Here is an 18,257-nt window from a genome sequence, read left to right as displayed (position 1 = left end):
ATAAACCTTCTTTTCCCACTAGGAATACAATAATAAACCTTCTTTTTCCCACTAGGAATAGAATAATAAACATTTATTTATTAATAGGACTGTCAAAATGATTTCAAGTGAGCCTTAAAAGAATGTTATTTCCTTTAAAACTTTCTGACAAACAATAATTAGGACATCGTCGGTTTTCTAAATTATAAGTGATTATTTTTGTCAATTTCTTTTCTCTACTCTCTGCGACATAAATTCACTAATTGATTTTTTGTAGAACCCCCATTGAAAGTTTTTCATTTTCAGATTTAAAAACAAGAACTACTCCAGACTAAGGTTTAAAGGGAAGGCCCCTGGAAAGTTACGTGGCCATTTTCTTTATAGCCATTTCTTTAATAGCTTGAAATTCGAATGAGAATTGAAAACTAATAATTATTGTTAAATAATTTCCTTTTTGTTATTCTCAAATCCTGTTTTTATTGTGCTATTGTGTTGAAACCCAATCCATCACATTTGTTTGCAAAAATTAAATTTTGTTGCAAAACAAACACGTATTTAACAGGATCTGCATACCCACCAGCTTGCAGAAATAAATATCATGCCAATGACGAAATGTTAAATGTTTAAAAGAGGGAAAAGAGTGGGGGGTAGGGTAGGGTAGGGTAGGGTAGGGTAGGGTAGGGTANTTAAACCTTGACTAGAAATATTTTCTTTTTTAATCAAATTTTTAAATTTCTAAATTTCTAAATTTAAATTCTTTTAAATATTGGATAAGAAGATTTTGAAAAATTCGGCGAAAACCCTGCACATTAATTATTTTTATGAAAACCCACCTAATCTGAAATCCGTCTTTAACTGCAGTAACAAAGAAGTTTAAAGCAGACGATTCTGCAGTTTCTCCACTGTGAGCAATACAGGTGTATCTCCCTAATCAACCAAACAGGCTCAAGATTAACTTAATTCTAAGCTTGACAAATCTAAGGATTAACTTAAAGCGCTTTAAAGTTTTTAAAGAAAAGCTGTAAATTTTAGTTAGAAATTTTTAATTGTTGTTATATCTTTGTTATCGTTGAAAAATATTTAAATATTATTTCCCAAAAATTATCAATGTTATCAATGAGATCAATGGCGGCAATAGCATCAATGTTGTCAAAACTGTCAATCGTTTCAATTGTATCAATTAAAAAACCAACGTTACCATCAAAGGTAGGTATCAATAATATCAATGGCTTCAATGGTATCAAATATATCAATGGTATCAAAAATATCATTGGTATCAAAGATATTATTGGTATCAAAGATATCTTTGGTATCAAAGATATCATTAGTATCAAAGATATTATTGGTATCTAAGATATCATTGGTATCAAAGATATCAATGGTATCAAAGGTATCATTGGTATCAAAGATATCATTGATATCAAAGATATCATTGGTATCAAAGATATGATTGGTATCAAAGATATCATTGGCATCAAAGATATCATTGGTATCAAAGATATCATTAGTATCAAAGATATCATTGGCATCAAAGGTATCATTGATATCAAAGATATCATTGGTATCAAAGATATCATTGGTATCAAAGATATGATTGGTATCAAAGATATCATTGGCATCAAAGGTATCATTGATATCAAAGATATCATTGGTATCAAAGATATCATTGGTATCAAAGATATCATTGGTATCAAAGATATCATTGGTATCTAAGATATCATTGGTTTCAAAGATATCATTGGTATCAAAGATATCATTGGTATCAAAGGTATCAAGGGTGTCAATAATCTTTGACTGTTTTCCTGAATCAGTAGCTGTAACTAGTAGAGTAGAATCCACCTGAAAGCGCCTAAAACAATAATTGATTAGTTATCATGAATTTTAATCTTAAGAGGATACAAATTCTTTATATAAAAGTTAAAATCTTATTTCAGAACACACAAAATTTATACGTAATGTAGCTTCAATTGAGTCTTAGTTACAAAAATTGCGATGTTGTATACTTTTTAACGAGATGAACAATCTTTTTGAGGGAAAACTAAATTATGTTCTACACAGTTCATAAGAATTAAATAGCTAGATATCGCGTGAAATTGATAGATAGCTAAGTGATATAGTAGGATAGCTCACACAAAAATTTGGAAAGAAAAGCTCATGATAGATAACTAGATAACTAGAATGATAGAAAGATAGCACAGGATAGCTTACGATAGATAGCTAGTGAAATAACTACTAAGATAGCAAGATAGCAGGATAGCTTATGATAGATAGCTAGTGAAATAACTACTAAGATAGCAAGATAGCAGGATAGCTTACGATAGCTAGTGAAATAACTACTAAGATAGCTAGATAGCAGGATAGCTTACGATAGATAGCTAGTGAAATAACTACTAAGATAGCTAGATAGCATGATAGCTTATGATATATAGCTAGTAGAATATCTAGTAAGATAGTTAGATAGCAGGATAGCTAGATATCCCAATGTGTTACAATCTGAAATAACAAAGGGGAAACTGTAAACTGCGGACAGATCTATCTAAACTTTCAAGACAGATAGATAAACAGATAGATAGGTAGATAGACATAGACAGAAAATAGACAAATAGATAGATAGTTATTCAAATATGTAGAGAAAGACAAAGAAAAGGTGGGGGGTGCAAATAAACAAAGAGTTTTGAAAGAATAATACTGAAATGAATACACACTGTACAATGCACATATTCCTCTTTCTGTTTAACTAGACTATTATAACTGTAAACATTTTCTCTTTGGATACATTGTAAAACAAAAACTAAAAAAAATCGCGGATTTTATAAAAAAATTGGTGGATTTTTTAAATTTAATGAAAATCGAATTTTGTTGGGAGGCTAATTTTGAAATTTTGATCATCCAGAAACCTTCCCTTGGGTCACGTGAGGTCCCACAAAAAAATTGGGCCCGCTCAGTTCAGTCGTTTTGACGTTTATTGGATACAAACATATCGACAGACAAGAAAAGTATATATATATATAAATAAATACACTTCAAGTAAAATGAAAGAACTATTGTTAAACGTTAATGACACTTTTACTCTCTTCTAACCCCTTTGCACCCAACAAGAACATGTTTACTCAGTTGCAATTTAATCCTTTACATTAAAAACAACATATTAGGTTCATAGGTACGACTTGTCTTAGTTTCTTTTAAAGATAAATCTCAAAAGTTTTCAGAATGGAGCCAATATATCAGCCAAAGGGTTAGACAAGGGTGGCTGAACTTTTCTCAATGAAATTTATTTCATTTTGTAAAAACATTTCATTTCTGTTTAATACCTTTATAATAGTCAACACAATACATTTTTTTGATAATAAGAGCTATATCAATTTTTTATTTTATTTCGTTATTTTTTGTATTTCAGTTTTTTAATGAAATCAATAATTTGACCAAAATAGAATAAGAATTCTAATAAGATGTAAGGCCTCTCTGTCCATTTTCTGCCATCCTTGCCTATATTTTATTTAGTCTATTTATAATTTGGTTTAATCTATTTATCAAATTTCTAAACGTCTATTATCTATTTATTTTATCTAGTTATTTTATCTTGTCTATCTATCATCTTAATTTGCCCACCTATCCATCTATTTATCTATCTATCTATCTATATATTTGTCTATCTATATGTCTGTTAATCTTAATCTTATCTTTTTCTATCTATCTGTCTATCTATCTTATCTTGTCTATCTTGTCTGTCTTATCTTGTCTATCTTGTCTGTCTTATCTTGTCTATTTTATCTTGTCTATCTATCTGTCTATCTTCTCTTGTCTATCTATCTGTCTATCTATATGTCTACCATTCAGTCTATCTATATGTCTATCCATCTGTCTATCTATCTATATATGTGTCTATCTATATGTCTATCTATCTATCTATCTATCTATCTATCTTGTCTATGTATATGTTTCAAGTTAATTGTTACACAGACCAGAGGACATGTATTTGACATGAAAATAAAACACTAATACATCTTTCTTAAACACCTTAACATCCGGAGTTTGGCCCCCCCCCCCCCTCTTAAAGTGTTTTTCAGAAAAAAAGAAAACCAAATCAGCTTTTTAAGCTTTAAAATCTGTTTAAAATCAAAAATGAATATTTGTTATGTAAAGAGAGGGGGACGGGGAGGGGGGTTGTCTGAGAACGCCCCTTTCCTTGTATTTCAGGTGAACTACCCCCACATTAAGGAGCTATCAATATATGTCAGGTTGCCAGACTTGTTTCCCCACAAATATTCGGAAACAGAAATATTCGGTAACACAAATATTCGGGAACACAAATATTCGGTTACAAAAATAATCGGAAACGGAGATAATTGGTAACAAAAATATTCGGTAACAACAGTATTAGCTAGCAGAAATATTTGGTAACAGAAATATTCGGTTACACTAATATTAGTTGACAAAATATTCGGTACACAAATATTTGTTTTAACAAATTACGGTAACAGAGATATTGGTACCAAAAATCTTCGGGAACACAAATATTCCGAACCAAAAATATTCGGTAACAGAGATTTTCGGAAACAGAAATATTTATTTTGATCATGATTTTTTAAAAGTTGTTGTTTTTTACTTAAAGAAACTTTAAACGTACATTAAAGTATTATTTTATGTGTAACCATCTTTGCAATTAAAACTTTACTTTTGTGGAAGAAAAGAAGAAAAGGGTCATATGTTTCCAGTGTTTACTTTCCGACTTTTTGTCCAGAAACTTCGCGGAAAAACTAGTTGACAAGTTAAAAGAACATGTGTAAGAAATCAACAAGTAAAAATAAATGTAAATGAATTGCATACAGGGTCACCAACAAAAGAGGAGATGTTAATGACGACCTATAACTCTGTTTTGGTTTAATATTTAATATAAGTCTTTTTATGAAACTATTGTGTACTTTATCATTCTTACTCACGTCATCGTGAATTTCATAATAAACGTGCTATAAGTAATCATTTGTGCTATAAAGTAATCATCGTGCTATAAAGTTAAATTAGCACGTTTGCTATAAAGTTTTGATTGGTTCCCGGATTTTCTTCAAAAATTTAGGATATTTTCAAATAATTTTTTTCAATTGAAATGAAAATAGCTTGAAATAAACTTTATTTTTTTACTTCTGCTTTGTTTCAAAGCTTATTTGATCTATAGAAATAGTCATTGAAATAAGACAAGCAAACAATCGTTTCCAAAAATTACCTATAACATTAACATTTTGGCACGACGTTCTATAAAGTTTTTGAATTTAAATTGACTATATCTCGAAGGTTCTCATCTTTTTAGATTATAATTTGTTTCCTCACTAAAGCTCGGGACAAAATTAAATCTAAAAAGGCTTAAACCTTCTCGATAAAGAGAAAATTTCTGTCCAAAAACTTTATAACACTGCGAACCAAAATAACAGTGTTATAAATAGTTATTAATATATATCTACTAATTTGACCAAAATAGAATCAAGAGCCACATTTGTAAAAAAAACTGAACAATTGTTGCACAGTCGTTTCTAAAATCATATACTTTATTAGTAACCCTGTTTATTATGTCGATTGTGTGAATATGATCAATATTCTAAAATATTTACAATAAAATGCAATATGAAAAAATTTAAACTAAATCATATTGGAGCATAAAAGATATATTAAGATAATTAGTTTTAGTTGAATTATTTACTTCCTCAAAAATAGGGTAGGGTAGGGTAGGCTGCCTAGGATACCCCCTTGCAGAACACCTAAAATATATTCTTTACAAACTCAGGGTCTACCTTGCAGTACACCTAAAATATATTCTATACAAACTCGGGGCCTAGGATACCCCTTGCAGTACACCTAAAATATATTCTTTACTAACTCGGGGCCTAGGATACCCCCTTGCAGTACACCTAAAATATATTCTATACAAACTCGGGGCCTTGAATACCACCTTGCAGTACAATTAAAATATATTCTATACAAACTCAGGGCCTAGGATACCCCCTTGCAGTACACCTAAAATATATTCTTTACAAACTCGGGGCCTTGGATACCCCCTTGCAGTACACCTAAAATATATTCGATACACACTCGGCGACTAGGATACCCCCTTGCAGTACACCTAAAATTTATTCTTTACAAACTCGGGGCCTAGGATACCCCCTTGCAGTTCACCTAAAATATATTCTATACAAACTCGGGGCCTAGGATACCATATATTCTTTTCAAACCAGACGTAAGGCTAAATAGGATTAAGGACAGGACGACATTCCCTTTGATTACAATTTATGCCTGAAAAATAAAATCTAAACAATATTATGAATAAGGCAAAAAAGTACCTTAGGGTATACATTTCACCAAGGTTAAACAGTCCACTCTCTGGTTGAGATACCACAGTGATAGAAACCTAGAATTATAAAACTGTAAAACCAAAATATTTTTTATATATTCTATGGAAACTTTAAAAGAATTGCCGATAAAAACTTGACTTTTAACCTCTCTTGATCAGTCATACCAAACCTGTAATGAAAGACTAAAAACTTGAGATAAAGTCGAAATGAATTCGTCTTAAAAACCGTGAATTTGAATCTATATTTAAAAATATTGTTCAGTTCTGTTAATTGGCTTCCATATTATCAACAATAACATAGACTGAACATTTCTAAATTTGATAGTTTTGTTGTCTAGATTGCAATTGTGTAATTCTACTTAACATCAATCCTTTAGGAGGAAAAACGGGTATAGTTGGTAGAAACTCAATATGATATTGAATTGAGAAAATTATTTTCAAACTCAAGTAATTTTAAATGTTTTCGAATTTTAAATGTGCATTTTGAAATGTTCATACAGAGGTCGACGTTTATATTAATACAATGAAGACGACTTTTCCATTTAAGTTTTGATTTCTAACTAGCTTTTTCAAAGTTACAAGATTACATGTAAACAAGGAGAAGCTGTTAATTGACAGCTTCTCTCTGTTTCAATTTAATGTGTATCCATAATGTTTGAAAGCTTCGAAGTAATCAAAAATTGAAACCAAAATTCGACTTCATTATATGATATATACGACGTCGACGACTTTATGATTTTTATCATACCAACGTATATCAGCATAATCTAAAATTGTACAGTGTACATAAATACACACCTGAGGGGGTTCGGTTACAATGAGAGTAAAATTTTCCCATTTTACTTCAAACTCATTTTCAACCCTCACCCTGTAGACTCCGCTGCTCTCCAGCTCTAACCCCTTCAGTTTCAGCATAGACCTAGAGATATTAGAGTTTATTAAACCCTTCAGTTTTATATCAGACCTAGAATCAATAGAATTTATCAAATCTTTCATACTTAGAGAATACTAAAGTTTACAAACCCTTTAGTTTCAGCAAAGACCTAGAGATATTAGATTATTTATTTTATATATTATATTATATTGATTACATATTATTATTTGATTATTATCAAACCCTACAGTTTCACCATAGACCTAGAGATATTAGAGTTTATCAAACCCTGAAGTTTTAGAATAGACCTAGAGATATTAGAGTTTATCAAACCCTTCAGTTTTAGAATACACCCAGAGATATTAGAGTTTATTAAACCCTGAAGTTTTAGAATAGACTTAGAGATATTAGAGTTTATCAAACCCTACAGTTTTAGAATAGACCTAGACCTAGAGATATTAGAGTTTATCAAACCCTTCAGTTTTAGAATAGGCCTAGAGATATTAGAGTTTATCAAACCCTTCAGTTTTAGAATAGGCCTACAGATATTAGAGTTTATCAAACCCTTCAGTTTTAGAATAGACCTAAGATATTAGAGTTTATCAAACCCTTCAGTTTTAGAATAGACCTAGAGATATTAGAGTTTATCAAACCCTTCAGTGTGAGCGTAGACCTAGAGAAAATTCCAGCTTTTCTGGACATTCTTTGTTTCTTTGGCGAAAAGCAGTTCTTATTAGGCACGATAAAATTATTAAATAAACCAATGAAAATAATGTGCTAAGCTATGAAAGGATTATTAACTTAAAAGTTTTATCAATTAATTTTTTTTCTTTATTTATATATTTTACTCACAAATACAAGTTAGGTACATGATTTTGGAAATGTTACAAAATTAATTGAAATAAATTGATTTGACATGGAAGACTGAATACTTGATATAAAACAGAATTATGGGGGATTCACTTCAATGGACATTCAGAATCATAAATAGCATTGCAATTTAGCCTTTTTCACATCGAACATTTCCACAAGGAACTGATTACTCGCTTCGTACTCCAAAAGGCAAACCTTTAAAAATTTTCTTAAATATTTCTAGAATATCAAAATCAGGGGGTGTAATGCCTTTTAAGTTCTGTAGAATTTACTGTATTAGGAATGTGTAGATTTTAAATGTTTCTAAAACTATTAAACATTTATTAGGCTTTCTCCGTAGTCAGACTTTAAAATCGTTAAGCTGGTTAATTTAAATTTGAATATTTCAGAAGAGCCTGTATTTTGTCTAAGATGTTTAGTAGAATGCTGTGATGAAATTTATGTGTGTTTTCAGAGAAAGATTTTGATAACATGATCTCTAAACACATGTTGATAGATCTTATCGTTATAAGAGGGGGAAGGGGGTGCAAAAAACCTACGAATCTTACACAGAAAAAAATTGTTAAAATGTACTGCTAATAAATGCCACAACTTTTATACAATTATAGGATTATTTTACGATTCAAGCAAAAATAATTATCAACAACTTTAATCTTAAATTTTTGGTAAATTTCTTTTTTTTAATTGTCATCTTTTGAAACAATACCTTGTATCTTTAGCAGTTGGGAAGGTTTGTAAAATCCTTCCTTTCTCCTTGTCTTCTCCTTCTTGTATAATCTGACCGTCAGGGTCAAACCAGGTCAACCTAAATATTCAACAGCTGATCAATACAGTTCAAGGAGTTTGAAAAATTTGTGGATTTTCAATAGCCGGCAAAAATTATCATCACTAATAGTACACAAATTAAGGATGCGCATTTTTAAACGCAAAAAAGTTTAATGAACTTACATGGCAGCTTTATATAATACGATGTAAGGAAAATAGGGTATGGAGCTGTTTTCTTACTTTGTTTTTTTCTTTAAAGATTTATTTAGACAAAACACATTTCCCAAGTTGATTTGTTGACAAATATGCTAAACTTGGCCCAACAAGGCGTTAGAAAATATTTAGTTTCTGGTGAAGTGTCCGCGGGTTCCTAGTTTACAAAATCCTCAAGATTTTAAAGAATATTCGTCTGCATTTTCATGTGGCATTTCAAAGGCTCGGGACATAACAAATACATTCCAGAAGAAATGTATACCCCGTTCTCTCGTGGTAATTGAAAGTTTGCCCCCCCCCCTCTCAACATCCCTTCTAAAAAGGGAAACTTCCCATTGTATTCCAGGTTAGTTTAGGTTAAGATTGATAGATATTAACAGGAGGTTGGTGCTTATGACGAAGTGGGCGGAAGGGCAGGGAATCCACGGATGAAGGATGAAAAGGAAAAAGAAGAATGAATGAATGAATGAATACCTAGGAGGTGGATGAGCTTGAATGTTAACTACCCACTGGACTGTTTCCTCTCTCCCCCCTGGTTTCTGAATAGTAGAGGAACCTTCCTGCCACACATTCAGGAAACTTTGGTCTCTCTCATAGATTCTAAATAAAGATCAATCAATCAATTATCTATCAAAGCTTAATCAGTCATTTAATCAGACAATTTATTGGTCAATTTGATGGCCAATTTTATGGTAAAATTGACAAACCAACCGAGTAATCAACCAAATAAATTAATCATATATTCAACCACTTAATCAACCAGTTAATCAACTAATTAATCAACTAATTAATCAACCAATTATTCAAACGATAAACAAATAAAAACAAATTAATTAAAGAATGATTATATAAAGAATTAAAGAAAATTTAAGAAAAATTTCTTTTATTATCATATGTTATTTTACTTAAGATTTTTTCTTGAAAACTAGAAATTCTTTATTTCATATGAAATCTAATCCATCATTTCATGAAGATCAAATCAATTTAAATCAAAATTTCACGGGTGAAAACTCAAAACAATGCCATTTTTACGGTTTTTTAAAAATTAACGATGTTATTTGTGAATTTTTTATGGCAGTCTTTGATCGCAATCTTTTTACCTGATAAATTCACGTTTAGATTTACTATTCCCTGAATGATCGGTCACAACACACTCGTAGCTTCCTTGGTCCTCCTGCTCAGCATTGGATATCCGTAGGCGCTGCTCAACAACCTTCAAAGCAAGTTATAAATCCATGAATCATTCAATTTATCAATCAATTTGTTTACTAAATTATTTCAATTAATTAATTTATTCAAATACGTCAGTACAATGCTGATAAATAAAATAATAAAAATGGATAACTCTTGAAAACCAATTATCATCCAACAAAACCAACCAATAAACCAGCTAACTATCCAACAACCAACCATGTCAAACCGTAAACCAACCTATCAACCAACCAATTAATCAACAAACCATCCTAACAGTCGACCAGCCAACCAACCCCCACCAACCGAACAACTAACTAATCAACCATACATTCAACCATAAAATCAACCAAATCAATCAACCAGTCAGGCAGTTTAACAAATCAACCATCTATTTACCTTAAAAGGCTTGCCTCCTAAAGTAACATTTCTTGAGATCGGATCAGGAGTCTCAATGCGTGCAACATTTTTAGATGTGTTTGGAACACTCCAGCTTAATCGAACCTTAACATTTATAAAAATAATTCATTCGTAACGTATTTGTTTAAAAATCCCAACATTGTTAGAAAACACCCCAACATTTTATTCATAACATCGAATCCTCGAAAGCATTTTGTTACAAACATTTTGTTCAAAACTAACAACATAACCGAAAAACGTTTTGTAAGATATCTTTATCACTCTGTAAATTATTAAGAACACAAAAATTAGAATTTCGAAATACTTTGGATACTTTGAACACAATTTTAGGGTTTCTACAAACAGTGGATTTACAAAAGTATTATAACATGTTTTTAATTGCTTCTAAAAAAAATATTTTTTTTAAAAAAGATACGTGTTCGCAATCATTCTTTAAATTTTCAAAACCATCATCAAAAATGGTTAATTAAAAACTCCAGTGTGATAAGATTCATAAAAAATTGACCAAATTCCCATATATGCAGGGATATAAGATAAGATATGAACCTTCATATAAGACGAAGAGAAAGGGTAGGGGGGAAGGGGGAAGAGAAGGGGTAGGGGGGAAGTGAGAAGAGAAGGAGTAGGGGGGAAGGGGGAAGGGGAAATGAAAAAGTACAATAAAGCTGTTTCGAATCAGGATAAACATTTTGCATGTCCCAGCTTGTTTTTCAGACAGATCTTTTTGCTTGGAAACTATAGACGCTGAGATAAAATTATAAACATCTGAAGGTTTTTCTGTGCACACAATTCATTGATCTGCTTAGAACTTTCAACATCTTAGAAATACAACTTTTTTAGCTTTGATTAAAACTTGTACTTTGAAAGATGAGTTGGGAGAAATTTTCAAAAAAATGAATCCGCAAATAAATATATTTTATTGGCAGTCCTACCCTCATTTTTTGCATTCATTGCAAAGCTTCAAAAATATTCATAAATCACGCAATGAGCAAAATATAAAAATACTGATTTTATTTTTTAAATATTTCTGTCTGATTTAGTGTGAAAACTCCCATTGAAATAAATCAAAACATGAAATATTTGTTGGATTGATTTTTTTCAACAAAAAGTGTTCAACTTGTAGTCTGCAGAACAAAAGTTTAAAATATATACTATATATAGGTCTGATTTAATGAAAACAGAAGTTGTTGTGTCAACTTAAGTTCTTTAATAAAGACAACAAATTTTCGAACCTGGGTATAAGTAACATTTTTAGTTTACTTTTAGACCGCAATATGTTAATCAAAAGTTGACTTTGGACTTTGGAGTATAAAGTGAATATATATATAAATATATATATCCATAGACACAGTGTTTCGTCCTATTATGGCTCTATTCAATATATATGAATATATAGTTTTATATGATTTTGTTAAGATACGATAAAGTATGTTGTATTGCTATTCTTGATCCACTTTATACCCTTTAAAGTATATCAGAGTTTAAGAAATTATATTTATAACAGCTCCTGTAAAAAAAGAACTCCAATTTCCTTGTTCCCATATCTTTGCAACCTAATAATCATGATAATATCCTTTGACTGACCCGCCAATATTTGTGAACCGCCTTTAAAACGCATATAGTTAGTTATGCTAACAGAGGTGTAATGTACTGCAAATGTACAATAACAACGACTATTATTGTTATTAAATAATTAATGAACAATATCATGTACAGGTGTATGTACAGTACATGCCTATATTGATATTGTTGTACCTGAATACTCCAGTCTACTGTTATTGTACATGTGAGTACAAGGGTTTGCCCAGCTGTTACATGTTCTCCTGAGGTCTTGTTAATATGTGGAGGTGGTACATAGCTAAACATTAAAAAAACATTATAATCATCGCCAAAATAGTATGAAAAGCAAGCTTGGTTTTTTAAAGTACTTAATTACAAATGAAGAAAAACCATATAAATGCTGTTTACCAAATTCTTAGTACATGTACAATTAAAAATGTATATTCTGCTTTTATGCACATTAGACATTTGAGAAAATATTAGGAAAAAGTGTCACATAGTCTTTTGCTTGGAAGGTATTAGATGTTATTTCTGCCGGTAGAAAACATTACTTTTTACACTCACACAAACTTAACAGGCAGTTCAAACTCTGACTTTTATGGCTCCAGGGGACAATTTAGGGGCCGTAGGGGGACTGGGAAGGGGACAATTTAGGGGCCATAGGGGGCTGGGATGGGGACAATTTAAGGGTCGAAGATATGAAAGGGGGCACAGGAAACGGCCGTAAGCTTAAATGGGGGCAACCTAAGGGCCGAAGGCTTTGAAAGGGGCAGTACGATTAAGAGGGTTTCAGGGTACGGGGGGGGGAGGTGAGGATGGATACAAGAAAGGGGCAAGGGGTGCAGTGCAAGAGTTAGGAAGGGGACAAGAAGTGCAGTGCAGGAGTTGGGAAGGTGGTAAGGGGTGCACTGAAGGAGTTGGGAAGGGTGCAATTGGTGCAGTGCAGGAGTTGGGAAGGGGGCAAGGGGTGAAGAACAGGAGTTAGGAAGGGGGCAAGGGGTGCAGTTACAGAGTTAGGAAGGGTGCAAGGGGTGCAGTGACGAAGTTAGGAAGAGGGCAAAGGTTTAAAAAAATTAACAACGCAGGAATAAAATAAAATAGTTAGAACGACAAATGAATTACATTCAGCGTAGAGGGGTCTTCAGGAAATAAAAATTGTGAGTGTTTAACAAATCAACCATCTATTTACCTTAAAAGGTACTAAACATCAAGTTTCGTAAATTTGTTTATTTTTTACAAATTGTCAAAGCTCTTTTATAATATAGCTTTTAGTTTCATCATTATTTTGGTCTTTCTGATTTTTATGTGTTAATTTTCTACCTGGTTTTAGGTCTTACAATCAGCTGGGTTTTGTATTCGCTAGTCTTTCCTTCAAATCTGAAAAATAACAAATATAAAGAATAATAATTTTTCTCTTGCTTGACCTCTTTACTTTATCTTCTACTTGACCGACTACTTGACCCCTTGCTTGACCTCTTGTTTGACCTCTTGCTTGACCTCTTAATTAGCCATTTACCTCTGCCTTAACCGCGTACTTAACTTCTTTCTTGACCTCTTGGTTGACCTAATAATTTACCTGTTTATTTACCTCTCACTCGACCACTTATCTCACTTGACCTCTTACCTTACGTGACCTCATATCTCTCACACTTGACCTCATGTCCCTCATACTTGATCTCATACTTGATCTCATACTTGATCTCATACTTGATCTCATACTTGACCTCTTACTTGACCCCTAACTTGACACTAACTTGACCCTAACTTGACCATAACTTGACCCTAACTTGACCCCTTATATGATCTCTTTATTTACCTCTTACTTGACCTCTAACATGACCTCTTACCTTATTTGACCTATAACTTGACCATTAACTTGACCTCTTACTTGACATCCAACTTGACCATTAACTTGACCTCTTTCTTGACCTTATACTTGACTTCTTACCTTAGTTTACCTCTTAGTTTACCCCTTACTTGACGTCTTATTTGACCTCATACTTAACCTATTGGTCGACCACTTCCTTGACCTCTTAATTTAACTCTTAATTGACCTCTTACTTTATCTCATATTTGACCTATGACATGAACAATTACTTGACATGTTATCTAAACTTTTACCTCTTTCTTGACTACTCTTTAATCTTGATATTGACCTTGTAACTTGATTTAGCACTTTAGCTTGATCTATGAAAATCCACTTAGACCTAAGCTATACTTGACCTCAAGCATATAAATAATAACCTGGCTTGACAAGTATATATTCCAGTGTGCTCCAAGAGGACAGGAGAAATCAGAAACCCAACCTGAAAGCAAGAAAATTTATCTTCAACGCAGTTTATTAAAAACAACTTTTCTTTAGACTCTGGACTTTTTGACTTTTTTTCACAATGATGATCACCTGTAAAATATCAAACAAATGACCCTAATTCAAAGAATAACAATATTCTTGAAACATTTATATCACGGGCAGCCGGAGTACATTTGAATTTCCGAGCCGGGGCAGTCTTACCGTTCCCAGTTTGTACTGTCCCTAGCTCTATGGACAGGACTAGCCGGTGCAACAAGATTGACGCGGTCAGACTTTATGCTTTATATAGGTTGAATTTACTTTTACTAAAGGGGCAGAGGTGCGTAATATGAATACTGTTAATTTCTTAATATTATTCTTATTATTATTATTCTATAAGTCCTTAGGACTTTTTTGTTTTCAAAATGTGTCGATATATAAACTTTTCAAAAGATCTGTTTATTTTTAAAACTATGAAAGTTGATCTGTTTGTTTACAATACCGGTTTATCTAAAATATAAAATTGTGAAAACTTGGATGCAAGAAACATAATATCACTATTTAAACAAAAAATATATTTTAGATAAAAAAACAAGTTAGATAATGTAAACATTGCCTTATTTTTACATTTTTTTTTTCGATAAACCTCAATCATATCCTCTTAATTTTTTCTTTTTCATTCTTTTCATTCTTTCCTTTTATCTTTTTTCCTCCGTGCTTTCCTCTAGATCTGTATTTAAATCAATAAATCAATCAATCAATCAATCAATCACTCAATCTGTCTATCTGTCTATGTGTCTTTCTGTCTATCTCCATGTCTGCTAAACTATCAAACCTAAACAACTGTTAATCCGTCCAACTGTCCATCTGTCTAGTTGTCCAACTGTTTAACTGTCCAGCTGTCTAGATGTCCATCTGTCTAGCTGTCTATCTATCCCGTCTGTGCGTGTGCATACATGTATTTTGTCACAAATTGAAGCCAAATCAAGGCCAACACCTCTCTGCAAACAAGGATTCTCAATAGAAAGGATAGACACATGAGAAAATTCGACGGAACTTCGTGTGAATTTGATTTTAGCAGATCGTTTTAAATCATTACATTCACTATTTGCACACTTAATCAAAAATAAAAGAAAAAAAAAAATTAAGGAAGTGTTAGACGTTACCCCCCTTTATCTTTGTTAAAAGTCCTTGATTGCAAAAAGAGTTATGGCCGGGAAGGGGAGGAAAGAATTTGAAATTTTGGGAAATTCATATTTTTACAAATATTTACAAATATATTCATAACCCGATATTCAGGGGAGACGACACGATGACATAATAATATTTTATTTAAAAAAAAATAAAATTTTCATTTTAAAAAGTTTTTCCTCATAATTAATCTAAGGAATTGGAGATTAAATGTAAAATAACGTGAAAAGACGACAAATATTTACTTCTATATATAAGATTTCACATGTCTAAATATATTTGTGTACATACTATGCAAATTTATAGAAATAGTGGAGAACATGTCAGAATTTGGAGTCATCATTTGAGACCCCGCTATTAATTGCTCCTTGTCAATCAATACATTATCTAAAATTAGCAAACTCCAGTTTATCCAGAATTAAACAAAGTTAAAAAAATATTTTGTTAATTAGTAAAGAACGTTGATTTGTAGCTGGTTATTAAAGGGGAAAAAATGGGCTAAGACAGACACTTATAAAATGGTGGAAAAATATAGAATAATGTCTGCTTTTCCCGCCATTCCGGCAAATATTCAAATAAGTCAGTAGTTCTCTAAATTCGCACAAATCTAAATCCGAAAAAGGAAAAAGGTTAGATAGGAAGATAGATAGGCGAAGGGTTTGTTTACAAAACAGTAGAAATTTATCTAACAAGTTCCAATGTTTTTGTCTTTACAACAAATAAACGGAAACAAAAAAGCGACATTTATTCAATATATTGAAGACAACAAACCCTAGATTTTTCCCTGGAAATTAGGAACATAAAATTCAACAAACTAAAATAAACGAAACTTCTAGGAATTCTAAATAAGTGTTTAAACCTAGAATAACGAGCCTGGCCTACTTCTAGGATGAATGTGCAAAAAAAAATATTTGCGTATACAACACCATGATCGGTAATCTACGCATATTTTGCGTAATTGCGAGGCAAGATATTTCCGTTTGACGAGTGTGGGTTACATTTTTCCAATATTTTACTTAGTCTCATATGTTCATTACATACTGATAACTATAGAACAACATACTAACTTCAACCCCAACTATTCCTTTGACAATTCATACAATAAACTCAGGGAAGATAGTTTTAATATTGAATTCTTTTAATTTTTTTATTTCTTATCTTTGTAAAACCAATTCAATATAAATCTCTAAGCATGGAACAAATGTACAACTTTTCTCTAGACATCCACGAGTCTCATTGTAGAAAATTCACGAATTAAAAAAAGCTAAATGTAGTTCCACATTCGTTACGTTAATGGGACTCTAATTTAAATTATCTAAAAAGAAGACATTTAAACTTTTAGCCTCATAAAAATATGAGATTTAATCAGTTTATGCTCGATGCTGCAAGCTGAACTGTAAAAATTCAAAGAGTAGTAAAAAGTTCTAAAATTTTGATAAAAAATTGAAATGTTTTTTTTATTGTTTTTACAACGTTTTTATAGGATGATGTCAGAGAGAAAAAAAACAGATCGAGTTCCTGGCATTTTAAGAGACTGCTAATTTAATTTTACGTACACCTAGATTAAACAATCCATATTACAATTTTTGTTAACTTTAAAAATTTTTATTCCTTTCAACGTGTGTTTGTCCAGCTTATTCCCCTCGAGAAACCTTTAAATAATTTAATTGAATGTTTTGAAAAATAATCGTGTTTAACATATATATCATCATCTACATCAACATCATCAACAACATATATATCATCATCTACATCAACATCATCAACAACATCTATATCATCATATACATCAACATCATCAACAACATATATATCATCATCTACATCAACATCATCATTATGGCTCTATTCAATATATATGAATATATAGTTTTATATGATTTTGTTAAGATACGATAAAGTATGTTGTATTGCTATTCTTGATCCACTTTATACCCTTTAAAGTATATCAGAGTTTAAGAAATTATATTTATAACAGCTCCTGTAAAAAAAGAACTCCAATTTCCTTGTTCCCATATCTTTGCAACCTAATAATCATGATAATATCCTTTGACTGACCCGCCAATATTTGTGAACCGCCTTTAAAACGCATATAGTTAGTTATGCTAACAGAGGTGTAATGTACTGCAAATGTACAATAACAACGACTATTATTGTTATTAAATAATTAATGAACAATATCATGTACAGGTGTATGTACAGTACATGCCTATATTGATATTGTTGTACCTGAATACTCCAGTCTACTGTTATTGTACATGTGAGTACAAGGGTTTGCCCAGCTGTTACATGTTCTCCTGAGGTCTTGTTAATATGTGGAGGTGGTACATAGCTAAACATTAAAAAAACATTATAATCATCGCCAAAATAGTATGAAAAGCAAGCTTGGTTTTTTAAAGTACTTAATTACAAATGAAGAAAAACCATATAAATGCTGTTTACCAAATTCTTAGTACATGTACAATTAAAAATGTATATTCTGCTTTTATGCACATTAGACATTTGAGAAAATATTAGGAAAAAGTGTCACATAGTCTTGATGGACGTGTGGGGGATATAGT

The 18,257-nt window shown here is 31.5% G+C and overlaps 1 protein-coding gene across 1 annotated transcript; it reads right to left on the bottom strand.

Annotated features, from left to right (window-relative positions):
* Window positions 1-5,803: 5,803 nt before the first annotated feature.
* Window positions 5,804-18,028, bottom strand: LOC111716533 (vascular endothelial growth factor receptor 1; the record flags this gene model as incomplete). The annotated part of the gene is made up of 12 exons (XM_023492017.1): window positions 5,804-5,879; window positions 6,309-6,376; window positions 7,118-7,238; window positions 8,773-8,871; window positions 9,519-9,644; window positions 10,145-10,257; window positions 10,635-10,739; window positions 12,411-12,513; window positions 13,536-13,592; window positions 14,460-14,616; window positions 17,349-17,541; window positions 17,926-18,028. Coding segments are annotated over 12 exons (1,321 nt in total), but the record flags the coding sequence as incomplete, so codon positions are not given.
* Window positions 18,029-18,257: the final 229 nt, after the last annotated feature.

Source organism: Eurytemora carolleeae, unplaced genomic scaffold (genome assembly GCF_000591075.1).
Source record: "Eurytemora carolleeae unplaced genomic scaffold, Eaff_2.0 scaffold2101, whole genome shotgun sequence".
NCBI classification, from domain to species: domain Eukaryota; kingdom Metazoa; phylum Arthropoda; class Copepoda; order Calanoida; family Temoridae; genus Eurytemora; species Eurytemora carolleeae.
Note: the sequence above shows the minus strand (reverse complement) of the source record. Positions and strands in the feature narration are given on the sequence as shown.